The 25,799-nt window shown below is 43.8% G+C and overlaps 1 protein-coding gene across 1 annotated transcript in view; it reads left to right on the top strand.

Annotated features, from left to right (window-relative positions):
• Positions 1 to 809: 809 nt before the first annotated feature.
• The window catches only part of PPP1R14C (protein phosphatase 1 regulatory inhibitor subunit 14C), a 55,929-nt gene continuing 30,939 nt past the window's right edge, over positions 810 to 25,799 (top strand). The window contains exon 1 of the mRNA XM_071549331.1: positions 810 to 1,260. Coding sequence (XP_071405432.1) covers positions 976 to 1,260 — 285 coding nt within the window. The 5' untranslated portion in view covers positions 810 to 975. The remainder of the gene's footprint in view (positions 1,261 to 25,799) is intronic.

Below are 25,799 nucleotides of genomic sequence, written 5' to 3'. Positions count from 1 at the left end.
ATCCAAACTTTGGTACACCAGGCACTTCCAGTGGTCCACGCATGCAGGAGATTGGCTTTTGCCCCTTCAGAGGCAAACCTCCTTGCTAACAGAGGTAGCCTGGGGTCCCTAACAAACGTCTGTGCTACCTTGGCTAAGTACTTGCAGTCACAGGCTCATTTTGGTGCATAGAATGGGCCATTTGGGCCATCGGTGATTTCACTCAGTGCTGTCTGAGAGACGAGAAGATGCTGAAAGCACTAAAGCTAACCTGTGCATTTTAGAAAAAGCCATCTCCACATGGATAATCGTTACACTGACTGCTGATAGATCGAAATAATTGCTGTTTGGGTTTACTGTCCTGGCATCATTCACACACACAGTTCTCATGAAGAAAACGATTGCATTCAGCGTTTTAATACCGCAGGTATGCAGTATTTATAAACATAGTGTGTATGACGGGGCAACGTTGCATTTCCTTTTGCAAAAAAAAAAAAAGCCATAAACCACCCAGCAAGCCGAAGTTCCCGGGGAGCCCTGTCGCGGTCACACGCCGCTCCTCCTCCGCCGACGGCGAGCAGCGACCGCCTGCGCCTCGCTGGCACCGGGGGCGGCCTAGTAGCTTCGCCGTCAGCACCACGGCTCTCTCGGGGTGCTCCGCGTTCCGCTGCGGGGCCTCGACGGCGGTGAGCGCGCCGTGCTCAGCCGAGCCGAGCCGAGCCGAGCCGTGCCGTTTCGAGGCGTGCCAAGCCGAGCCGTGCTGTGCCGAGGCGTGCCAAGCCGTGCCGAGCCGCCCCGCCCCTGGTGTGTCCCCGCCCCCGCCGGTGCGGACCCACCCCCCGGTGGCGGGGCCGCTGCGCTGCCGAGCCATGCGAGGCTTTAAGCGGCAGGTGCGGGGGAGCGGAGCACACGCGCAGGCGGCGGCTGCTGCGGCCCGGCGGTAGCGGCGGCAGGCGGGCGCCTCTGGGCTCGGCGGGAGCCGCGGCGGAGCGGAGCATGTCGGTGGCGACCGGGGGCAGCGAGGCGGCGGCAGCGGGCGGCGGCGGCGGGAACCGCGTTTTCTTTCAGAGCCCCCGCGGCAGCGGCGGCAGCGGCGGCTCCTCCGGCGGTACCTCCCGGGAGGACTCGGTGTCGGCGGCGGCGGCGGCGGTGGTACAGGTCCAGCAGCGGCGCCACCAGCAGGGGAAAGTGACGGTGAAATACGATCGGAAGGAGCTGCGGAAGCGGCTGGTGCTGGAGGAGTGGATCGTGGAGCAGCTGGGGGAGCTCTACGGCTGCGAGGTGCGGGGCCGAGGTCGCGGGGTCCCCGGCGGGGTTGCTGCCACCGCAGTCCCCTCGCTCGCCTCTGCCTTTCTCGCTCCCCCTCATCCTCGTTCCGCCCCGAGTCGCCTTTCGGCGATGGGCAGGGGAGCGCTGTCAATGCCACCTCCAAATGACATTCCTGGCCCGCCGCCCCCTCCCTGCCGCCGCCCCGCGCCTCCGCGGTGCCCTGCGGCAGGGAATGGGGCGAAGGCGTCCCCCGTCCTGCAGAAAAGGTGTCCCTCGTACCCTCCCGAGGTGACCGGGACGGGACGGGACCGCGTTGTGGAGACGGGCGGTGGCTGCCACACGGCCGGGCACGGATTGGCCCTTCTCTTTCGGGGAGTGCCGGACGATGCGCTCCCGGTAGTGTTCGGCCGGGACCCCCACAGCCCTCCAGGGCTCGAGGGCACCTTCCCCGAGCCAGGCGGTCGTCGGTCTCCGTTAGACGCGAGCTGGGCGAGCGCCGGGGCGCCCGGCGGGCTGGAGGGACAGCGGTGTGTTGCGGGCACAGGGCGACAAGGAGGGAGCGGGGGCTGTGTAGAGGTGGCTGTTGTGGAGGAAGACTCCGGTACGGGTACAGTGCCCTCCGGACCGTGGTTTTGCATTACACCGACCGACAGGAGCCGAGTAGATACTGGTCAGGAAATCTCAGTTAGCCATTCGAAGATCATTAGGACGAGAATCGCAAACACCGGGAGGTTGCATGTACCTACTTTGTAGGTGTCAGACCTGTTTTTCTGTTACTCTCGGCAAAAACCAAGTGTTGCCAGAATGTCCTCTTTAGTAGAGGACAGAGGAGCAGGACGACGTTTCAAGATTGTTCAAAGGAATGGCAACTGTTGTCTTCCTTATAGAGATGACAATGTTGTTAGCAAAGGAAGTACCAGTACTTTGTTTTGTCAAAGCTTCATTAAAAATGTAGACCTTTTAGTCCCCAGGGGGTCTTACTTCCCTTCCACCTCAGGTATTTACTGTTACAAAGGATCAAAATGTTAAGGTTAACCTCACGTTTGCCCAAAATTCTCCCGTTAGTAATCTAATTCACTTTTATTAGAGACTTCCGAAGTGAAATTTGTTGACGCTGAAGGTGAATTTTGCAGCTAGCATCTCTGGAGCCAACGTCTCCCACCAGGGCTCCTGGGCATTTTGGAGCTAGGAGGGCACTTGTCAGTCCTTGAGGTGTGGATATCTTGAGTGGATGTTGAAATGTAAATAATCTGGGTGGAATATCTAGCACACACATAATACAAATGTTTAAAGAAATTCGTTTAACCTCAAAATCTGTTTAGCAGTAAATTTGTTAGAAGCCCACATAAAAATATGATTGTGGCAAGTTAAACCTCCTTAACTATTCACATCCATGAGCTATGGGAAGGAAAGATACAAATGGAAACTCTAGTTAAAAATGATAAAAATAGGCAGTTCTTACTCTTTGTCTTGATGTGACTTGCCTCTCCAGTCTCATGACTTGTTTGGCTGCAAGGATTTCTCTGAGGTCAGGAGTGAACTGATGATTTTGTGTCCATGCAAGCTCATAATGCAGTTAGTAGCTGGTCTGCTGGATCTATGCTGTTTTGACTCTCACTATGCAAAAGTACTAGGCCTGTTTGGGTTGCATGTGTGTGTGCTTTTGATATACAGACCTAGGTGTTCTAAGAATATGACACATAGAACCCAACGAAACCCCAAGGATTTATTGCTGCTCTTCACAGTATTCAAATCAAAGGCTTGTTGAAGGAAGATCTTTCATTCTTTTTCTTATTCTTGTTGCCAACAACTAAAATAGAAAGAGATCTGCTTTAGAAAGATGGTTCTCCATTAAGGTGGGAACCATATATGGCTGCATAAAACTAACCTTTTTGATGATTTGTGTTTTGAGGTGACTCTTAGGGGAAAAATGGTTTGACACAACAAATGAAAATGTTTTTAGCTTTGAAGGCTGAGGGAAAAATGTTTCAATCATTTTCTGCTCATCTTAGCCATTATGCATGAACTCTACCCAGTGTCAGCACAGATGATGGTAGTGAAAAGGTCAAGCAATTAATATGCTATCAGAATAAAGTTGAAGATGCATGATGAGTGTAGTGATTAAAGACAATAGCAATTTAATGCAAGATGCTTTCTACGAATCTGCTTGAATTACTTTTAGGCTTAGAGATGTAGCTCTCGGGCTGAAATTTAATCACCTATGCAGACAGTTAATAACCCTGTCTGAGGGCAGGTTGGGGGTGGGGAGGGAGTTGAGAATTGCTCACTTTAACTCCCCAATGCAATGACACTTAAGTTCTGAAACAATCTAAAGTATTTCATAATGGCAGAAATAGTCATCAAATTGTTAATCCTGGAAGAGCTAGCCAGTGTCAGTGTTTCATTGCTATTCTGATTCAGAGTTCTCCTGCTAAAGAGCAATGCACTTCATTCCTGGGAAAAGCAGAAATAAGTAGAGGGCGCTAGCAGTGTGGTGCACTGAAAGTCTGCAAGAAGACTTGAGTGTCACTGTGTGGGCCTGCATAAATGTAGTGCCTGTTCACTGTTTTCCATTTAAATAATGTTTCCTATTATGCTGAGATTCATCAGTAAGTGGATACTAGCAGAAACACTCCCTTTATTCAAAGCTAAACATGTATTCATAGTCTCTCAAGTATTTGCAAGTTAAGTCAGCTGTAAGCCTGTCTTGGCTTGGTGACAAAGTTTAGGAGATTAGGTTGGGAAATAACAAGGCAGGTTTGTTTGTGATCTTTTTCTGGTGGATCTTGTCCTTACTGATGCACTTCTAGTTTCAAAAACTGGATGCCAGGCAATTGAGACTATTTTTAATGCAGACCACAGTTATATGATACCAAGATTAGCTTTAGAAAGGTTACTTCCACATGAGGCAGACTTCAGGGATAAAAAACAGCCTGAATGGCAAAAGGTTACCAAAGTAGAAAACTTTAATAGGACCAGAGACACTTAAGGAGGATTTGTTAGGCACCAGAACATGTCAGGCTAACATACTTGGGTCAGGTGCTTCAGGTGAGTGCCAATCTGGCTGTTTATTCTTGGACTGCTTCATTAAAAAGAAAAAAAAAGTTTACAGCCTGTTTTGGTTTCTGTGAACGGTGCAACTGAGGTTGTGGTCACAGGTTAGTAATTGAAAATGCAGTGCCTGAATTGCAGGACTTGAACTGACTTCAGTGTTGACCTTTACTAAGTATCTTGTTTCTAAAAATAGTTTCTTCACAGATCCTTTGTGTTTTGGGCTAAGTCCATTATTGGTTAAGAATTGCAAAATAATACTGCACAGAACAACTTACATCATCACTATTTATTCCCTAATGGTTTGCAACTTGTAGTTCAGCATGAAAGTGATGAGAGTCTGGTTTTCGAGATGTGTGATCTACGTTGTGTGCACCTGCCAAACTTGTACAACTTTACATATGAAAAAAACAGAGACCACTGGATTTGTCCCCAGAAACCATTCAACTTTTCTGGAGAATATCTGTGCTCTGGGGTCCTACCTACCCACAATTGTAGCATTTACTATAAATGGCACACCAATTTTGCACAATAATGAAGAAAGATTTTATTTGTGCTATGGGTTTATTGCTGAGTATTTTTTAATGTAGAGATTTGCATGTACAAATCAAATGGGCTGTTAGATTTGTCACTCTAAAAGCTAAATATTAGACTTACTTTCTAATATGAGATATTACTGAGCTTAGCTGAGTAATCAATTATTTTATTAAATATGTCTACTCATGTATGGGAATCAGTACTTGGCAAAGGATATGATGTAGGTCTAGAAATAAGAGGGTGTTATGTCCAAACATATCACTCTTCCATTTCAGGAATTGAAATACCTTGAGATTCTGTTTAAAAACTCACCAAACAAGAAAATATAGTTGGAAGAGGTGTCCCTAAAGGCCCTTCAAGCATTTCCTTTAAGATTATAAATCCATGCCAGACTGAGAAATTTTACACGTAAGATTGTCATCTGTGTCCCGGTATGGATCCTGCAATGATAAGAGTGGCATGAAGCTCTGAAATAGTTAAGGGATTTCATGTTGGCAGGGCCAATCTGTGGCCATTAGTTAAAAAAAGGTACTGGTGGCATATGGAAGGGAAAGGAAAAATTTAACTCAGTCCTGCATGGATCGAGAGCTCTCTTCCCCTTGCAGTGCTGGAGAACACCCTCTTTGGCTGTGTTCCTGAAACTGCTGGATATGTGAACAGTGACCACTTGTCCCTAATATAGCTCCAGAAAGTCTGACAGTCTGTACACACTTGAATTTGAACTGGTTGTTGCTAGACGGGAGAAGACAAGAGGAAGGCCCTTATTTAGGCTGGAAAGAGTGACCACAAAGTAAAAATTTCCTAGCCTTTCCCTTTCTTCTCCTGCTGGATGGAAGTCTTGGCTGCAGTGGTAGGAAGCTAGTGGCCAGGTGTAAAAGTTGGACTGAGAGTCAGGAGGAAGGTGGTCTGTCTGTCTTTTATCGGGCTTTTGGAAAAGGATGGATTTTTCCAAGATGGGTTCTAGTCACTTAAAACCTCAAGTTCTGAACAAATGGACTATATTTTCAAAATATGTTTTAAGTACTGAATCTAGTTGCAGACTGATGGGAGGTCTCCCAAAAGCAATGCTGCAAATGCTGAATGAAGTTTCTTTGCACTTGCATGCAAGATTGCCTTGTTCGTAACTGTTTCTCCCCTATTATTTGGGACTGTATTTATATGGGGCACTGTCCTTTGGCACAGTATGGGCCATCTTCTCCAGCCCACTTACTCATGGGTCATAAGATTGCCCTGCAGATTCTGTGTCTGAGACAGTTGCCATGGTTACCAGTGATCCATCCTGTTTGGGGATTGGAAGAATGTTGGATAAAATGACACAAGGTCTTCAGGGCCAAACATTTCCATCCCCACATTGTGTCCTTTCCAAAACAGCCTGGTCAGCATGCTGCTGAGGTTGCCATGTGCTGATGTGGACCTGATGGTATGATCAGGTATTACTTATGCCTCAGGTTCTAGTGAGATAATGTTTGAAATTCATTATTCATTTCTCAAAAAGGCGTTTGCTAAGAAAATCCACTGCATAAACCACTACAAAAATAATTTTGCCTACTCTCTGACCCTTTGAATAGACTTCTTCTAACTTGTACTATGATCTCAGATATGGTAATTGTGTGTGGACTCCTTTCTAAATGCATCAAAAGTGGAAAGGGACTAAGAACTAGAGAGGATGTCACCCCTTTAAAAAGATGCAAGTCAGTAGGATGCATAATAAAGGATTTCTTTCTTCAAAAGATCAAATATTACAGTCTAGATGCATTGGAGTGAAGTACCTGGAGGTCCGTCAAATTGCTTACAAATGTATTTGGACAATTTCTTTTGAACAACTATTACAGATGTCAGATTTCTGTGTTGTATGGCCTGAACTTTGGAGCACTCCTGTGATGGCAGGAGCTGCTCAACATACTTGTGTCAGTCGAAGAGTTGCTGTGATCAGAGACCTACAAAGGATGCAGGAAACACAGGTGTAGCAAAGGCTTATTCTATTGTGTAGCAACCACAGAAATGTATTTCAATCCTAGGAACAGAAAATAGGAAGCCTAAAAAATGTGTGTTGTAAAACAAACCTTGTAAAATGCATGCTCTTGCTTTCAGAGAAGGAATGGGCTTAAATGTCTGTGAGGGTGCCATCCCATGATCACGATGAAGCCAGAGTTGTTTGTTTCTAAATGCTTCTTAAACTCTCAGCTTGAGTTCCAAAGGCCTTATTCTGGTAGGAAATTCAGCTACTTTCCTTCTTTTTATGTGCAAAATTTGCACATTCTCTCAAAGGAATTCAAGAAGAGAGAAGTTCATCAAGGTCAAGTGCAAAGTTCTGCATGTGGATGGGGGCAATTCCAAGCACAAATACAGGCTGGGTGGAGAATGGTTTGAGAGCAACCCTAAGCAGAAGGTCTTGGGGGTGTTGGTTGATGAGAAGCTCAACATGACCTAAGAATATGCACTTGCAGTCCAGTAAACCAATAGCATCCTGAGTCTCATTAAAAGCAGTGTGGCCAGTTCTTCCCCATTTACTCCAGTCTTGAGACCCCACCTGGAGTAGTGTCCAGCTCTGAGATCCCCAGCATAAGAATGCCATGGACCTATTCAGCAAGTCTGAAGGAGAACCATGAAGATGATCAGAAGGCTGGAGCATGTCTCCTGTGAAGACAGGCTGAGAAGAGTTGGGGTTGTTCAGTCTGCAGAAGGCGGCTTGGGGGAGACCTTAGAGGAGACCTACAAGAAAGCTGGAGAGGGACTTTTTACAGAGGCATGAAGTGAGAGGATGAGGGGGAATGGTCTTAAATTGACAGAGGGCAGATTTAGATTAGATATCAGGAAGAAATCAGTTACTGTGGCGGCACTGAAGAGAAGTTGTGGACTCCCTATTCCTGGAAGTGTTCAAGGCCAGGTTGAATATGGCTCTGAACAACCTGATGTAGTGGAAGGTGTCCCTGCTCATGGCAGGGTATTGGAACTAGGTGAGCTTTAAGATGCCTTCCAACACAAACCATTTTATGATTCCAAGAAAACTCTTCTACTATTTCATCTTTGTATTGTCTAGATGTCATTTCTGCACTGATTGTGGTTCATGTTTTATGTGAACCAGCAGCAATATTCTTGGCTTCCAATTTAAGGCTTCACAACACAAATTATCTTTCATTAGTTATTCCATAGCAATTTTTTAATCTTTTCCCTCTCTGTTCAAGATTTAACTGGTCTCTTTGCATTAGGTGTGGTTGTTTTATAACAAGGTGAATAAATAATTGATTGCTTACATCACTTAAGATTTTGTAATTGTACTTCTTATAAGCAGTATCTTCCAATCTTTATGGCTACAAAGACTCTTGTGCCTTTGGGCAAATTGCTTTACATAGAGCCAGTACTTGATTATCCAGGATAAGAAGGTAGGGGAGGGGATGGAAGGGAGAACATGAATACAATGAAAAAACTGTGTATACAAAAAAAAAGGTAAACCATGCTACAAATCATGCAGTGAATGTACAGCTGAAGGGATAAAAGGGGGAACTTGTCATTAATCTACTCTCTTCTCCCATTCAGGTTCATCAACAAACTCGTATTGCTTTTGGACTTGTCTAGCTTGAATGTGTCTGTACTTGTAGCACAATTAAACTACCACATGGATAGTCTATCCACACATAGCTGAGAGTGGTTTGTTACACTTTGTTGAAGGTGCTGGGCTGACTTGGGTGCTGTTTGTCCCTTGTACCCTTGCATTGTGATAGAGTGGGATCTCTCCTTATTCTTTGCATTAGCTGATCTAACCTGTGCTGTGGAAGCAAATGACTGAAACAAAAATAACCCTGCTTAAATGAGGAAAATAAGTATTTAATGGCACATTTGACTCTTCTATGGCATAGAGAATGTTTCTAAATAGGTGCTATAACCAAGTAAAAAGATGTGAAATGAAGTCTTACTTCAACTAGAACAAGTACTGTAATAGTTTAGCCTCATGACAATCCTAAACTAATTCTCTATTGATTCCTGTTTTGTGAAGGCTACTGAGCTCCTGTTTGCAAGTCTCCTAGTTTTCCCTTTAGAGCAGCTTATGTGCAGCCACTTAACAAGCACTGTGCTTGGCCCCAAGCCCAGCCAAAACTCCCTATACAATTTTGTAGCGCATATTACTGTACATAATGTGTACATACGGGACATAATATCCTGACAGTCAAGAGATGCCAATGGAAAAAAAATACTGTCCCATCTCTAACCTGATTCAGTCTGAGTTATGGTCACCTTGTCTCTTGTCACCAAAGGTGATAAAGCACCAGCAGCAATATCAATCCATCCTTTCAACAGCCCTGTGTCTTGCCTGCAGTATTCAAAAGCTAAGTTCTCATTTTTTCCCTGCCTTACATCTAACTCCAGAAACTTCCATTTGACAGCACAAATTGAGTAGGTTAGATATGGCTATCCATCTTTGTCACTGCAACTTTTGGCTGCCTGTTGTAAAACATTAGCAGTTTCTTTTGCTGTTCCCCCCCTGTGACACATGGAATTATGGAAGTCAAGATTTCTAGAACTTATTAAATCTGGAGAAGGGGGATAAAATCTTAATTGTATGCAGTCCATATAGCAGCAGTATGACTGTATTTCAAAGGGTAGAATAGCCTGTTAAAGATCTTCTTGGAACAAGGAATTGTTTGGGCAGAGGTACACGCTGCAACAAATCAAATCCTCTTTGAAGTGATAAGTATTTAGGTCTGAGGATCACATTTGAATAGCAGAACTGTTACCTCCCCACCCCACCACCACTCCCCCCAGCCTGGGAGCATGATATCTATTCTAGGAACCAGTTTCACATGGCATCTTAAACTATTTTTGGGGAACACACAGATCATAGCCCCAGAAGGCATCTTGTATCTTTTTAATCCACATGATATTTATTAGTAGCGTAGATCTAGTGCATCTAAATATAGCAAAAAATCATAAAATGTACTATAGGTCTTTAATTATTAGAATGCTTGTAGGTAATTAATTCAGTGTATTACTGTTCTGCCTGTAAGGCAAAACCAGCACAGAAGATAGCATTAATTTAGAGGCATAGTTGTAAGTAAGTAAATGGCTAGCTAGTGCAGTGGTGCTTGTTTACAGGTGACAGTTCAGTGATGATTGAGAAGAGTTCGCCATGTGCTGGCAACAAAGGGATAACATGCGTGGGTCCTGTGTGTTGGACTTCATAAATGTAAATGATGGCACAATCAATGCCTAATGAAAATCCTCTTACTAGACTGTCTTAATAGGATTACTTTCCAGAACACAGAATTGGGAAGGATCTCCTAGATCACATGGTCTGCCTTCTCATTTGCAGATAAGCTCTTTACATTTTATATCATTTTTAATGGAGTAACTCAGTTATATGATGTTTTTTTTCAGATTACTTCATATATTTAAATATATGTTTTAAACCTTTTAGACACTAGGCTCTTTCCCACCCCTTCCATAAAATGTAGAAAGACATAGATGGAAGATCAATAATTACTTGGATTGAGGACTGGACTTTCACTCTGAGGTGAAGTTTAAACAGATTGTAAATGCACTTTGCTGCCTGTCCTTACTGTGGGCAGCATCAGGCTCAGGTGATGACCACAGCTGAGGAGCAGAAGTATTAAGACAGTGATTTTGCTATAGTTCACTTACTACCTTATAAAAACAATCCATATTTTTATTAGATGGCTGCAGACTCTGTGAGAAATATGCTCACTAATATTTCAAGGAATTAATTTAGCAGTACTTGTAAAATATGTTAGTTGCTGAAGATCCTAACTTATTTTAGCACTTGAATGATAACCTCTTTGAAGTAGATATCTAAATGAACTCTAGCATGGTACAAATTATTTGCTCTACTTTAGGTTACTGGTATGTAAAATTTTGATGCATTTACTTTAAACACAAAGAATGCCCTGAGCCTTTATAGTTGTTTGCTTTACATTTTGAAAGATAGTACCTGGAGCACATCGTGCGCTTTTTTTTTTTTCCAAATGTTCTGGAATTAATCACTGTGACTTTTTGGTTTTGTTATCCTGGTAGTAATCATGCTATTTTAGGCTTATGGTCAAATTCACTATTCCTGTTTTAGGTGTGTTGAGGTAAAACTGCTTAGTCTTCTTTCTTACAAAGTTAATGAAAGTCCCTAAAATTTGGATTATGCTAATACTGAAAACTGAATCCTCCCTGAGTGCAGAAATTGGTGTGGGGAGGAGCACTGCTGGTAAATAGCTCACTGGCAGCAAGAAACAACTCAGCTCTTACTTTAGCTGTTGCTGCAGTACTAGTTTACTAGTCTGCTTAGATAAAGATTTAATCAACTTGCTTATAGGTATCCAGCTCCTATTTGTTTATCAAACCCAAACTCATACAAAGAAGGTTTGCTTTAGTGTCTTGAAGTATTTCTGATAACCAAAGAATGCATGATATTAATCTTTCATTTGATAACTGGAGGCAAAAGAGACTTCCATTGCTATTTCTGTAAAAACCAACACGTTCTTTTTAATGTCTGAATGTTTTCCCCTCTCCATTTTTTTTTAAATTTGTGTCACATTTCACCTTAAAGTATGCAATGACTACATTTGATATTAGAATTGTTGCTCTTACTCTTTACTAGTAGTGTGCAGTGCATAGAATGTTGTAAGGAGGTAGGATGATGTGCGAAAATACATTTTGGGGAATATGATAGTGGGAAGAAGCACTGGAATCAAATAGGTCCCATACAGTATTTAGCTTCCTTCTCCCAGGGTTTGTCATTCTTTGTGTGACAGTCACAGCAGTTCATCCCACCTCCTGGACCTGGAGTTGTTTGCAAATTAATTTTAAAGAACCCTCTGGCACTTTTCTGTATTTTGCAGTCCGGGGACTTGCCTATGTAGCCAAGTGGTGTCAGTGGCCCCAGGGGAAGAAGAGTGTCTGCTTTAAAGCATGTTAGAACTCCTGCTATTATTTCTTGACACCAGTGGACCAGAGCCAAAATGCACTGACTGCCAGTCCCTGGCCTGCCTGCTTCTCAAAACTAGTATCTTGGGGGAGTGAGAGGTCTAGCAGTCATCACTGTGTAGATCACACTGCTAAGCCCAGGCAACTCTTGAAGGTACGACTTGTTACAAACCATGAGAAATCATCCAGATCTCTTGCAGACTAAATTTCTTCAACAAGAAGATTACATTGCTTCTAGATTCTAGATGCAGGATGTGAGAGCACTTGTTTTGATACCACTGAATAAAACATTTTCCCCCCATGCCCCAGAAAGCAGACTTCATGTCTCTCATGTTGAATCTGACAGGATGTAATACTTCTGACTAAAGAAATATTGACAATTGGAAACTGTCTCCTATTCCAACTAATAACACTGTAATTGGCTGGCAAGGCAAAAATGCGTTGAGAAGACCATGAGTGTGTTGGATGCTTGATGTAGCCATACTGTATGACTTTTATCGCAGAAGTCAATTTACACACAGCTTCTCAGTGTAAAAGAAAAATCAATACTGGAGACTAACAGATTGCTTTTACAGGGCTGCTGAAACTGAGGTGAGGAGAGCCATTTAGAGGCCTCATTATATCATGTGCTCTTTCCTTATATTCTTTCAAACAATTTGATGAAGTAATTAATCCTTGAAATGCCCCAAGAGGCAAACGTACTTAATTGCACTGCTGTTTCGCCTAAATTCCCAGAATGCAGAGGACCTGGTGTTGGTCCTCTTTGATCAAAATTTTTTTGTAGTATATTCCTTAGGTCTTTTTCGTCTCCATTCTTACAATATAGCAATCCAACTGTAAATTTGACCTAGTGTGGCATTGTCCTAGTCACTGTTGCCTTCTTCCCAAATGCAGAATTATGTACAAATTGCGGGGAAGCAGTCAGCTGGACTTCTGTTGCTTGGACATGCAGTGACCTGCTCTTGTGAATTAGCCAGAAGTGGGGATGTCCTGTGACTGCTGCATGGAAAGTCATTTCAGTGGCATAATCCTCAGAGGCAGCATTTCGAAAGCTCCTGATGGCTGAAGTTCTGTGCCTTTCAAGGGTGACTGTGTAACAGTGATTTAGTGATTGGCAAACATGTGTTTGCTAATACCAAACTGTTCCTGCTTGATGTGAAGGTGGATGATGGCAAAAAACCCCACAGTGTGTCTTTCCTATCTGGTTTGGAGTGTTTTGCTTAACGGAAGTGACATCCATGTCTAGACTTAGCATGCCCTGTTTTTATATCAAGAACACAAGGCATTTGTTTTGGAGGCAGCACAAATGTCTTCCTGTTAAGATCGGATCCATGTTAATGGGTATGGTTAGGAAGTGCTGAATGCTTCTTTCTTCCTCTGCTTAGTGTAGTCTGTCATCAATGCCTCTTCTTCATTTAGCACTGTCACTGTCCAAGCTCGCTCGGCCGTGGCAGATGGACCTTGGGACTTAAAATGGTGGGGCCAGTTCTGCGCACGCTGAGCCTCACCTAAAAAATCCACTGCGCAGGCTCGAAGGGCACACCCCCACCTGGGGAGAGCCCTTCCCAAATCTTCGTTCACGAAGTTTGGCCATACATACATACATTCCTTAAGTCAGCTGACTGCTTCGGCCTAGTCCAAACATCAGAGCCCAAATCTAGGCCCACCTAGGTGAACCCATAACATTCTCCACCCCTTATTCCATACCATATTATGTCACTCATATCTTAGGTTCTCATGCTTAAACACTCCTTATTTTTTCCAGGGCTGTTTCCCACCCCTCCATAATGTGGCTAAGAGTCCATTAGGATGGGGTAGATATTTCAGATGGGAACAAAGCAGGTCAACTCAGGTCATCTTATCTGATGGTTCATGTCTTTCACTAGGGTCACCATCCTCTCCTCAGGAGTCTCTGGTTTCCCACTGGGTTAGAATAGTGTTCACAGTCAACTCCACTCCTTGGCCTCATCCACCTACAGGTGGTCTGAGGCATCATAGACCCATTGAGCCAGGAACAACCCTCCCCCAGCCAGTCCAGGGTGTGATGTTCTTCATCGGCTCGGCTCTTGGGCACATCAGCACTCACACGACAGGTTTTTAAAGATTCAACTCAAACTGCAGTGTCCCACCACACATCAACAGCTTACGCAGTCTTCTCTTCATGTCTTTCTCCTCGGTCACACAGAAGTACTACAGTTCACCATGTGAGCCATCCCCCTTAGCAGCAGTCCTAACAGCTTTGGCAGCCTCAGAAGCAGCCCCGACAGCAGCACAAGCAAGCAGCAGAGGCAGAAGCAGCCCTGGCTCGGCTCGCGGCCTCTCACGGCTTACAGCCTCTCACGGCTCGCTCGCAGCCCTGGCGGCAGCCCCGCCAGCGACAGCTCTGGCTCCTGCAGGTCTCTCAGCACTGCGGGCGCTGGTTCCGGGCGCTGCGTCTGTAGGGTTCTCTGCAGGGGGTTCCACAGCGCCTCTTTTCCTTGTTCACTGGGGTCTCACAATGACAAGCACGCTTCACAACTGTGGACAACCTTAAGAATAGTGTTCACGGTTAAATCCACCCCTCGACTTTATCCACCTACAGGTGGCCTGAGGCACCATGGGCCCATTGAGCCAGGAACACCTCCTCCCCATGCCAGTCCAGGTGAGATACTCCTCATCAGCTCGGCTCCTGGGCACATCAGCATTCACATAATGAGTCCTCAGGGATTCAACTCAAACAGCCGCGTCTTGCCACACACGAACAGCTTACATGGGCCTCTCTTTTCTGCAGTGGCTACATTCACAGCAGGCACCAGTTGAGCTGTTTGAACTCACAAAGACAGTGAAACAGTGAAAACGAGCATTCAATAGTAAGGGAGAGTTGTTTACATTTTCTGTTCTGGATGTACCTAAACAAGGCACTTATCAATCTATGTTTCTACAACAATCCTCCCGGGAAGCCTGCCAAGATTCTGGGACACCCGCCAAGGTCCTCCATCGCTCCCAGGTTTCGGCACCATTAGCTGTCTTGGTTTGAGATAAGCAACTGCCAATCCCCCCCCAAGCACAGAGAGAAAAGCCTCCCTCCTAACACCAGGGAAAGGGAGGAAAAGAGAGGGGAAAGAAAAAAAAACCACTTCAAACCGCGTTTATACTAAAACTACATATATTTTTCACAGAAAGAAAGAGACAATTAGAGGAGAGTACAAATATACACTCACACAAGTTTGCAACAACAGATTCCCCACCTCAACTTCTTAATGAACACACAAATTCTACTGTCTTAACTACACATTACTTAAGAAAATACTTATTCCCCAGGGAGACAAACTCAAACAGAAAGGAGAGACCCAGAACAACACATTTTACTTTCCTGAGATACCCTGTGAGCCAGTGGAGGGCCTGGTCCTCTCCATCCCCTCTGGGACAGCATCGTGCGTCCTCCCCAGAGGAGGGCTGAGAAGCGACTGCCTTAACCACTCCCACACTGTTCCTACTTCCCTGGAGATGATGTCATAATGTGGTATGGAATATAAAATTACTGGCTAGAAGAGGTCAGCTGTTAGCTCAGCCCAGCTCAAGTCAGCTGACAACTTCGGCCTAGTCCAAACTTCAGAGCCCAAATCTATGCCCACCTAGGTGAACCCATAACAACTTCTGTAGAGATGCACAAATTAGACAACAATTCCTTAACCACTGTGTTCTGGGTGTATTTGGATAAGCTGAGGTTGTTTTGATACGTCAGTTATGAAAACAGTAAAATACTGATGTTAGTACTAAAGAAGGCTAAATGAAGTCTGACTGGATATCAGTTTATTCTCTATGCTTACTAATGACGCGGCAGTTACAGACTGCAAGGTTCTTTACTTTGCATAATGAGCAGAGATTTTGTTTTTTAATCAACCTTATGGCTGAATAGAATGCCTGGTGTGCTCTACTATGAGTGGCAGTTGGTTTTGGGGAAACAAGTATTTTGGTATCCAAAAATCTTCCTATAAGCCATCATCTCAACAATGGATTTTTTTTCCCGTGTTGACCTAAAGATGTTAGAGAGCTGCAGCCATTGTAGCGGGGGATTGAATTTTGTTATCAAAGTTATGGGCACCATGGGGTGCAGAGTTCTCAAAATTCAGAATCTTACTGCATTTGCTCTTGTGTTTGGTGTGATGCTTGTTTTTCATAATTTAGTAGCAATAGCATGAATTCCAGAGAACTTGCTGCTCCGCCTTGTGCCTTGCCCACACCCCCACCTGCTGGCTGCATTTCTGCTTTTACTGCAGGTGACTGGGGTAATTTACCCTCATAGGAGGCAAACCACAAGGATGCATCTCCTGCCTTGAGAAGTGCTCTGAAGGGATGGAGTGGTGGTAACTCCTTTGGAAACAATTTCCTAGCAAGTGCAAAAGCTGCAGTTGTTGATAGGGCTCTGAAGAAATGGGGATTTTCCCACCCTTCCTCGACCTACTTCTCCACTGTCAGCAAGTGGAGTTCAAGTCCTGTGTCAGCAAGTTCTGTGCAGTCATACACACCATGCTTTTGACTAGTGGAGAACAAATACACTTCTCTCCTCTAGAGCTTGCTGCTGTCCGTCTCTGCAGTTGGCAGTAGAATAATGTTCACTGCCTCTGAACCAATGCGAAATGTTGAGTTATTTGGGCCAGGTGGAAAGAGATTGGAGAAGACAAGAAGAAAATGGAAAGTTGGGTGGACCTGGAGAGGCAGAACTAAGGTAGAGATGGCATATATAAAATGTGTAGTAGACTGCCTGCCTTGTCTCCATGCTTTTCCAGGTTATTTCTTTTACTAGTGTGTACTTCAGATCCAAGTGTTTGGGTAAATGTCTCCTTGCCCAAATTCTGCTGGCTTACTTGTGCCAATTTCATAAATATACTAATTATTCTTCTGGCTTTCTTTCTTTCTGTGCTCTCTGTCCCCTTCTGTCTTTACTAAAGACTCACGGAAATATCCACAGTAGTAAGAGAGAGACCTTCAGAAATCAGGTGTTGCAGGGACAATGAGATTGACAGTTTGTAATGGTCAGTTTCCCTTGCTCTAGACATTGCTCTTCAGACAAGTGAGTTGGACTTTTGTATTTTATGAAAACCTTTTTGAATAATGTTTAAATCAGTGCTAGTATCGGGGAGTCCACTGGACATGTATTAGAGGGAGAAGCATCAACAACTGCTGTTATTTCTACAGTTAGTGAGGATGTCTGTACATTTAACTCTGAAGACACATGATGTACTGAAATGCTTCTAAAACATTTGTCCTGTGTTTTTTGTAACTTGTACATCCGATCTGGGCAAGTGTCTTCAGGTACACATGTGTAGTCGCCCCCTCACTCCAAGCCTAACACCAAGATGTGAAATGGTCTTTATAAATGGCTTTTCCTCAAACTTTGCTGGCGTGATAGGCATTCAGTAAGATAAATTGTTTGTGGCCATAAGGGTTTTCTCATGGAACAGGAACCAACAGGTCTAAATGTCAGAGGTTCAGGCCACAAATGAAATAATAGACAGTTTTGAGCCGATGTTCTGCACTCTATACCTCTTAAAGGCATGTTATGAGGCAAATTTTTAATAGAAGCAATTTTCCACTCACCAAGCCCAGCTAAGCACTTATTTAATTTTAGTACTCCACCTGTGGTACAAACAGTTAGTGTCAGAAAATTACAGTCTTTCAACATTATTGTCAAAATGACCTGTTCACCCTTGTCACATTATGGCATCTGCTGTAATTACAGAATACCACTATTGTCTCATCCTTTTGACTTTTTATGTGTAGAAAAAAGCAAAACCTGAACTATATCATGCAATTATTTCCATAGCACTGAACAGGAGCGTTAGGGATGCACTTCTGAAACACTGCAACAGACTGGCTGACTACGCCTCAAAAAAGCATGTTTCTTCCCTTCTCATTTTCACAGCAGCAGTGTTAAGCATAGAAGCAGTGAAGTTAGAGGATGTCTGACTCTCTCCTTCCACACCGTCTTGTTTTTTCATGTTGTGTGATTGTTTCTTTTAGCAGTCATCTGGGTTTATATGGGTTTTGTTTTTGTTTTTTGCTTTTCAAATGGTCATTTAGCAAATCAACATGAAGGAAGTTGCATGAAAGCCTAGCCTGGGTATTTCTTGCCTCAGAAGATAAAATAAATAGACATATATAGATAAGACAAAAAGAAGGGAAGCCATCTGTGAGTTAGCACAGACTGACTGACAGGGTAGCTGTGTGCAGAGAAGTTGGCTTTCAGCTCTGCTGCTGTAGATGAGGAGTCTTTGCTTTCTGTAGGCTAAGGAGAAGTGGAAGAATAGTAGCAAGCAGAGGGTGTGTGTTATAGGAGGGGAGTTAATATATGAGAATATATGCTCATTTGGCATCACTCTGACTTAGTGTTTGCAGTGTTGCAAGAAATGAGACATAGAGTGAAAGCTGGAAGAGATGGATGTGATCTCTTTTCTACTCTCTCCTGATTTACAAACACTCCCCTTTCAAATCTTGTAATGCTCACTGTGGAGCAGCAGTGATGCTGAAGCTGACTTCTGGTCATAATGTGTTTGCAGTGGTACTGCTGGTGAGCCTGGCTGGCAGTGAGGGAAAGAAAACCTGGGCAACTTCGAGAAAGGAGGGTGGTCATAGAATCACAGAATTGTTTAGGTTGAAAAAGACCTTTAAAATCATGAAGTGCAAACATTAACCTAACACTGCCAAGTCTGCTACTAAACGATGACCCTCAGTGCCACATCTACATGTCTTTTAAATACCTCCAGGGATGTTGGTTCAACCACTTCCCTGGGTGGCCTGTTTCAGTAATTGACAACCCTTTCAGTGAAGAAATTTTTCCTGATATCCGGTGTCAACTTACCCTGGTGTAACTTGAGGCAGTTTCCTCTTGCCTGGTCACTTGTTACTCGGGTGAAGAGACTAACATCCACTTGGGTACAACCTTCTTTCAGGTAGTTGTAGGGAGTCATAAGGTGCCCTTGACCATCCTTTTCTCCCGGCTAAACAACCCCAGCTCCCTCAGCTGCTCCTCATCAAACTTGTGCTTCAGATCCTTCACCAGCTCTGTTGCCCTTCTCTGGACTCACTCCATCACCAAAATGTCCTTCTTAAAGTGAGGGCCCCAAAACTGACCACAGTAGTAAAGGCACAGCCTCCCCAGAGCTGAGTATAAGGGGATGATTGCTTCTCTGGTCCTGCTGGCCACATTATTGCTGATACAGGCTGGATGTCATTGGCCACCTGGGCACACTGCTGGCTCATGTTCAGCTGCCTGTTGACCAGCACCCTCAGGTACTTTTCTGCTGAGCAGCTTTCCAGCCACTCTTCCCCCAGCCTGTAGCACTGCATGAGGTTGTTGTGATCCAAGGGCAGGACCCAGCACTTGGCTTTGTTGAACCTCATACAATTGGCCTCAGCCCATCAATCTAGCCTGCTCAAATCCCTCTGCAGACTCTTCCTACCCTGCAGCAGATCAGCACACACACACAATTTGGTGTTGTCTGCAAACTGACTGAGGCAACACTTGATCCCCTTGTCCAGATCATCAGTAAAGGTACTGAACAGAACTGAGCCCTAGAGAACACCAGTTGTGACTGGCTGTGGTCAACAGCATCTGCAGCACCATGGCAGGCTGCCCGCTGCTTGAGAGGGAGGTGTTTCTTGCTGGAGCTCAGCTGGGTCTGCCTCTGCCACTGGCTGCGAAAGTGGCATTTGGTGAAAAATACTGCTTTTGAGTGTCAGGTTTCATGCAGTGGTCAGGCAGTGCTGTGTGGGGCCCAGGTATGGTGTGTAGCCCTGGGCCCTGCTGCTGACCACCCTGTGTGCTTGTGCTACACCTGCTCCATGTGAGTTGGCCAGGCCAGGGACTGGCAGCCAGAGCCTGTCCCACCTCCAGCCAGCAGCAGGCAGCCGAGAGCACTGGGACAGTGCCAGCCCTGGGCATCTCCCTGTGTCTGCACCAATGTGGATGTGGCTCAGCAAGGCCAGTGGCTGGGTTGGGCTGTGGGGAGCTGGCCCTGCTGGGATGCAGCTGAAACAGGGGCTCATGGCTCCAGGGGCTGGTGTGGAGGGCTGTGGGGGTGTTCCTGAGGCCTGGGCACTCAAGGGGCTTTGGCTTCTTGCTCTGGCTTGCCCGTGAATGGAGCTTGCTTTAGGAGACATTCTTATACAGGCCATTGGTCCTGGGTGTTTCTTAAGGCTGGTAGGGGCAAATGTGGGAAATTTGTCCTTGCAGGGAGAGGTCTAGGTCTAGATTACAGGCTGTAATCATAGAATCAGCTGGGTTGGAAAAGATCTCTGAGATCATCAAGTCCAACTCTTGATCACTACCACCACAGTTACTAGACCATGGCACTCAGTGCCACCTCCAGTCTCATCTTAAAAACCTCCAAGGACGGACAATCCACCACCTCTCTGGGCAGTCCATTCCATTGCCTGATCACTCTCTCTGTAAAGAATTTCTTCCTAATATTCAACCTAAACCTCCCTTGGCAGAGCTTAAGCCCATGCCCTCTTGTCCTACTGTTGATTGCCTGGGAGAAGAGACCAAACCCCACCTGGCTACAACCTTTTTTCAGGTAGTTGTAGAAAGTGATGAGGTCACCCCTGAGCCTCCTCTTTCCTAGACTAATGTAGAGCTGTGAGATGTGTTAACATGCATGTCAGAGACTGAGCTTTTGAAGATACTGGTGGAGACCCAGCTGTGTTATCATAAGCATAGTGGCCATGTGGACCCAGATCAGAAGGTGTGTGTTGCACCATTTCTTTAGTTTTTATGTAAAGACTCACTTTTTAAAGTCTTTGTTCAGCTATGAAACCCATTTAAATGTCAATTTCTGAAACTATATTTCTTATTTTAATTTCCTCACATCACAGCGGTCTGATATGCTGAAAGATTTTGCTTGCTACAGACTATGATGGTAGGATGAAATAGCTGTAAGACAGAGTAGCTGTACAAAGCAGAGAAGGAGAAGGGATGGGAGAAGAGGGTCAGGTTAAGCCCAGAGCCCATGAATGCTGTTTGCAGGGGCTGCAGTCCTGTTTGGGAATGGCTGGAGGTGTTAAAAAGAGAAAAGATGTTAAGAGCCCCAGTACTACATCTGATCCAGTATTCCTCCAGAAGCTGGCCATGCAGTATCCTCCTGTCACTTTGCCATGGAAGTGCAGTGGCAGGTAACACAGGGTAAAAGGAAGTACAGGAGCTGATGACTTTTCTGGTTGCATCTTCATAATATTTAGAGCACTACCTGGCCTGCAAATATTTCTACAAAGATTCATGTAGGTAAAGAGAAAAAGGATTAAACTTGTTGAATACTAATTTCTTTGCAGCCATGTAAGCCAGTTTTGACTGCTGCTGTGTTAATGGTACCTTAAAGAAAACTATCAGCAGGATAATGGTAGCTTTGGAAACAAAAACTTTCATATCCAAAGAGACGAATGTTTCCAATCTTAATGATCCAGTTAACTGCTGGTATTAAATGTATCTCAAGAAAAATTATATGCAATTAAAAAGGAAGAAGACTGTTAATGTAACATTGAGGCTGCGTGATTGAGGACAGTCAAGCAATTGGAAGACTGATTTTTAAAACTAAGCTTAGTTTTCATTTGACTCTTACAGAATTTTGTTCTTCCTGTTTCCCTGATAAATATTTACATTGCTTTAATTCTGAAGCACAGCCAGACTGAAGTGTGCAAAGGTTAATGAACAAAGTTTCACCACTAAGGGCTACCTAAGTATTTCCTCCACCTCAGAAATGGAAACTGTCATTTTGACTGGCCCAGTGTAACACATATACTTCATGCTAAGATCCTACTGTAAGGTTGTTGGAATCATTAATCTATTTTGGCTGTGTTTAATTGCAGCACCACCTTCATTTACTACTGGTAATTCCTGTTCCCTAAATGTGGAGCTCTTCACTCTTTTGAAACACGACCGTCCTTGTGAATTGCAAACTTCTGCAGGGTAGCAGTCTTGTAGTGTACAAATTAATTCAGTGTTCAGTCAACATATTTCTTCTGTGTGCAAGATAACCTTGCATGTCAAACGCAGCCAGATGCAGAACCGGTGAACTAACCTGGGCTTCCAGACCCCATGTGCTCGTGAGCAGCATGGATCACTGTGCACCTAAGCACTGCAGTCCCACATGCCATTTGCTACGACTGCTTGTGTCTTATTCCCATAGTTTTAGGGGGGGTTTCTGCAGTAAACAGAGCTGCTTTTTATTTCCCAGGAAATTGTGGGAACTTGTCTGTTCTTGGGGCATGTTTTGAGGGGGAAGGGAAGAAGATACTGTGGGAAAGCGTCAAATAACTGAAATTGCTTTAGGGCTGAAATCAAAGGGCTATAATCATCAAAAGGTGGAAGAGAACCAGCCCACAAGAAAGCTGCAGTAGCTTGAAACAGGCCAGGGTGGCTGGGAGTGCAGCACCAAATGCATGGTGGCCTGACTTCTTGTGTGAGCAGGATCAAATTTAGAGCAATGCACAAGTAAAGACCAAAGCTGACTTGCTATAAAACAAGATGTTAAAGGAAGGGCAGAGTAGTTTCCTACAAATAAAAAAAGTTAAACGAGACAGCTACCATTGCCTTGGCTTCTTGGGCAATGTGAAGATGCTTGATGTAAAACTTTGGCCCTGTGCTTGAAACAACTGTTACCATCTAAGCCAAATTGCCAGATTGAAAGTAATGTAAGCCACAAAGCTGCACTTACTAAGGAATAGGTAATTTTTAACTGAAGCTTGTTTCTCTGTATATTTGAAATCTTTGTAAATTGGAAACTCAACCAGCTGTTACTTCTCCTTTGGCTCTATCTGAAGGATTTCAGGATTTCATGCAAATATTCCCTGTTTGAGTGAATACATGGATTTTCAATGATAAAAAGTAGGGTTTTTTTATTCTATGTGTACTTTTTGTTTGTGCTTCCCTTAGTGTATTTGTATAAATAGTTGTCCAGATCTAAATCAGAAACCGCAGCAGGAAATGAATTTTCGTTTGTGTTAAAACAAGGTGAAACTGATGTCCTAATTTTTCTAATTAAGTACATAATTGTTCATAATTGTTCAATCCTTATGGTTTGAAAAATGATGTTGCAAATTTGTGTATTTTGGTTTTGAATATTTTTGTGTTACAAAGTATATTATGACTTGGCTTGTCCTTATTCAGTGGTAGATGCCAAAGGCATTATATGTGGCATCTTCAGCATTTTTAAAGTGGAATAAACATAGAAGCACTCTTGGCACATCTTATCTCCTGCTTGCAGCTGAAGGTAGTGGGGATTTTAAACAATGGAATATTGCCTGTGCTTGATTTTAGTGAGTGGCAGTGGATTCTGCTACCTTCTTTTAACTCTCTATTCCACAAGCCAGTTAGAAAGCTTATGTTAGACTCTTTCCTGGTCATAAAATGCTACCTGGATGCCTTTATTCTGCTGTGCTGAAATGACCAGGCAATGGCTGCCGTACCTGTTCCATATTCCATGGATCTTATCCTGCAAATTCTTGTTATGGAAGGTAGCGCTGCTTATTATGAATGTAGGATGTATTAGTGGCACCATGTGTGCAGAACTGAACCATTTGTGCTTTAGCTAAGCTACCTGCCTGTGGGAGGAATATGGGTACAGTGTTCTTTACACGTATCTTCTATGAGCTGTGAAGACACATTTGAGGGGGTTGCTCCATCTTCTCTCTTGCAAACCATCTGGGTTTGGAGAATAATTGAGAGTAGCTATTTTGTATCTTTTGGCAATAATGAGAAAGTGGGGTCCTCAAACAGTGTCCAAGTGTGGCTTCTTTAGATAAACGTCAACATTTTTCTTTTATTTTCAGAAAACTGTTTTCTCTCCCCCAGTCCTTTATGATGTCTTTGAATCTGCAGATGGAGACCTCTTAAATGGCCAAAGCTTTCTAAGCCCTTCATCTGAGAAGAGAATCAGACATTTCCTAAGCTGTTGCTTTGACAGTGAAGTTCAGTAAAGACAGGTGTGCAGGGGTGGAAAGTGTGTTTGCTGCAGTTTCTGGAGGAATTTCTAATGTTTAAACACGTGCTCCTTCTGGAGACATCCTAAAAGTGGTGAGATGAACTTTAAACTCTGATTGCATTGGCTATTTGAATGATTAAGAAGGCTAGCACCAGCTGAAGGTTGGTGGGAAGGAGCTGATTATACCCCCTTGTGCTGCATGTGGCAGCCAGTACCTCTTTGGAGCTAGGGTGAGAACACTTTGACTTGGTTTTCTGAAGCAAAGTTTGCCTTTGGAGGTTGCATATATGTGCAGCCCAGGTCTACCTAGATGGAAGAAAGGTCTGTCCAGGAGCTTGGATTCAGGCCAATTACTACATGAGAAAATTCTCTTGCTGCTCCTGTATTTTGGCATGCTCACTCAGCCTGACCAGCTTTTGGAAAAGCATTAGTATTTCTTTAGCATTTGTAAGTGTTAGACTACTTATCCAAACTTTTAATTTGAAACTGGGTATTCTATTATTAGCAGTAGCCTGAAGTGATTTTCAGAATCCACCTGTCACTTTGATTATGCTTATTCTTTATTTGTTTTCTTTCCTTACTCATTGATAAGAGAACATATTAAAAAATGTGCATCCCTTGAAGCTTGTGGCTAATGTGGTATGCTAACATGTTTTAGAAAGCCTAAAAAGAATTTTGAAGAAATCTGGTAATGTAGGTCAGACAAAGAGTAGTTGCATGTAATCATGGCAATGCATGGAGAGTCCTCTAAAGCTCAGGCTTTTGATTTGGGGGGGGGGGGGGGGGGGGGGGGAAGAAAAGAGGGTTTGGGGCTACCTGAGCACTGATTTACCACTATCAGTTTTAAAAAGGTTCTTTCCCCCTGCAGAAAATCTTCTGAACTGGTGCCACAATGTACTTAAATCCTGAGCAGGAGAACATTATTTTTATGCGCATAAACACTTTTTCCAAGCTCAGGACAACTTGCTGAACTCGTTCAGATACAAATCCTGAAAGAGGCTTCTCTGGGCAATGGTGGTTTGGACTGTAACTAGATCAGAGTTGGCTGTATTTTTAAAGGCATTAAGTGCATTTGTTTCCATTATTAAGCTAAAAGTGTTTGGCAGAAAATTCATCTCTGTGCGTGTCTTCAGCTGTGCTAACTCTTATAACTGTAGCTTGAGTTTGGCCAGAAATAATGATTTCATATAATGATGATAATTGTAGAATTTAGCTGCCTATTTTCACAAGACTTAGATCCACTGAGTATCTTCACTGAAGGGAAGAACTTTCTTCTTAGATGGTAGAAAATCCACACAGATATGTTGTTATAGCTTCCTATATATTCTTGAAAAGGAAAGGGCTTTATTTGGGCACTTGAGTATCAACACAATGAACTACAGGAAACCCCCACTTCCTGAGCTCCCGTGCTCCCTAACCCATGTCACTGTTTCTGCTCGGTGTAAGAACAGACATGAGGAATTCAACTACAAATGTGATACATGACCCTTTTTAGAGTAGCTCCTGTGTTGATCTGTGACAGACCAGGCAAAAATCTGCTGCTCATAGCAGATCCCAGTGCCATCTTTTTATGTTTTCATTTTAGTTTATGGGTAATGGTATTCACTTTAAAGTGGATGTTTTATTAAAGAAAATTACCTGTTAGCAACAAGTCAGACTCTGATGTGAAACATTTTCAAGCTACTGGTCATCCCCTGGATCTACTTTGTTGATGTGCCATTTCATTGGCAAAGGCAGTCTTTGCCCTTTTGTGTGCCACAGTGTACAACGGGAAACCACAAATGAGCAAAAACCAAAATGACCTACCTCAAAATACACTCCCTAGCCCCTGAAACTCTGGTGATCCTATATGGTACTCTCGGAGCTGGGTGATCAATTGTTTCATACAAGAAGTCTTGAGGAATTCAGTTCTTTCAGGATGCACTGGATGTAGTTTGTGCTGAAAACTACTTTGACAACTGAAATCTTTTAAAGTGGAAAACAGCAGAAACATGAGACAGGAGCAGCATGGTGCTTCCTCTCTTATCTTTCTCTCTCTCTTTTTTTTTTTTTTGTCCCAGGGAGGAAAGGGAGTGCCTG

The sequence above is a fragment of the Pithys albifrons genome, chromosome 2 (assembly GCF_047495875.1).
Source record: "Pithys albifrons albifrons isolate INPA30051 chromosome 2, PitAlb_v1, whole genome shotgun sequence".
Classification (NCBI taxonomy): domain Eukaryota; kingdom Metazoa; phylum Chordata; class Aves; order Passeriformes; family Thamnophilidae; genus Pithys; species Pithys albifrons.
The sequence above is the reverse complement of the archived record's forward strand: the minus strand, read 5'-3'. Positions and strand labels throughout refer to the sequence as shown.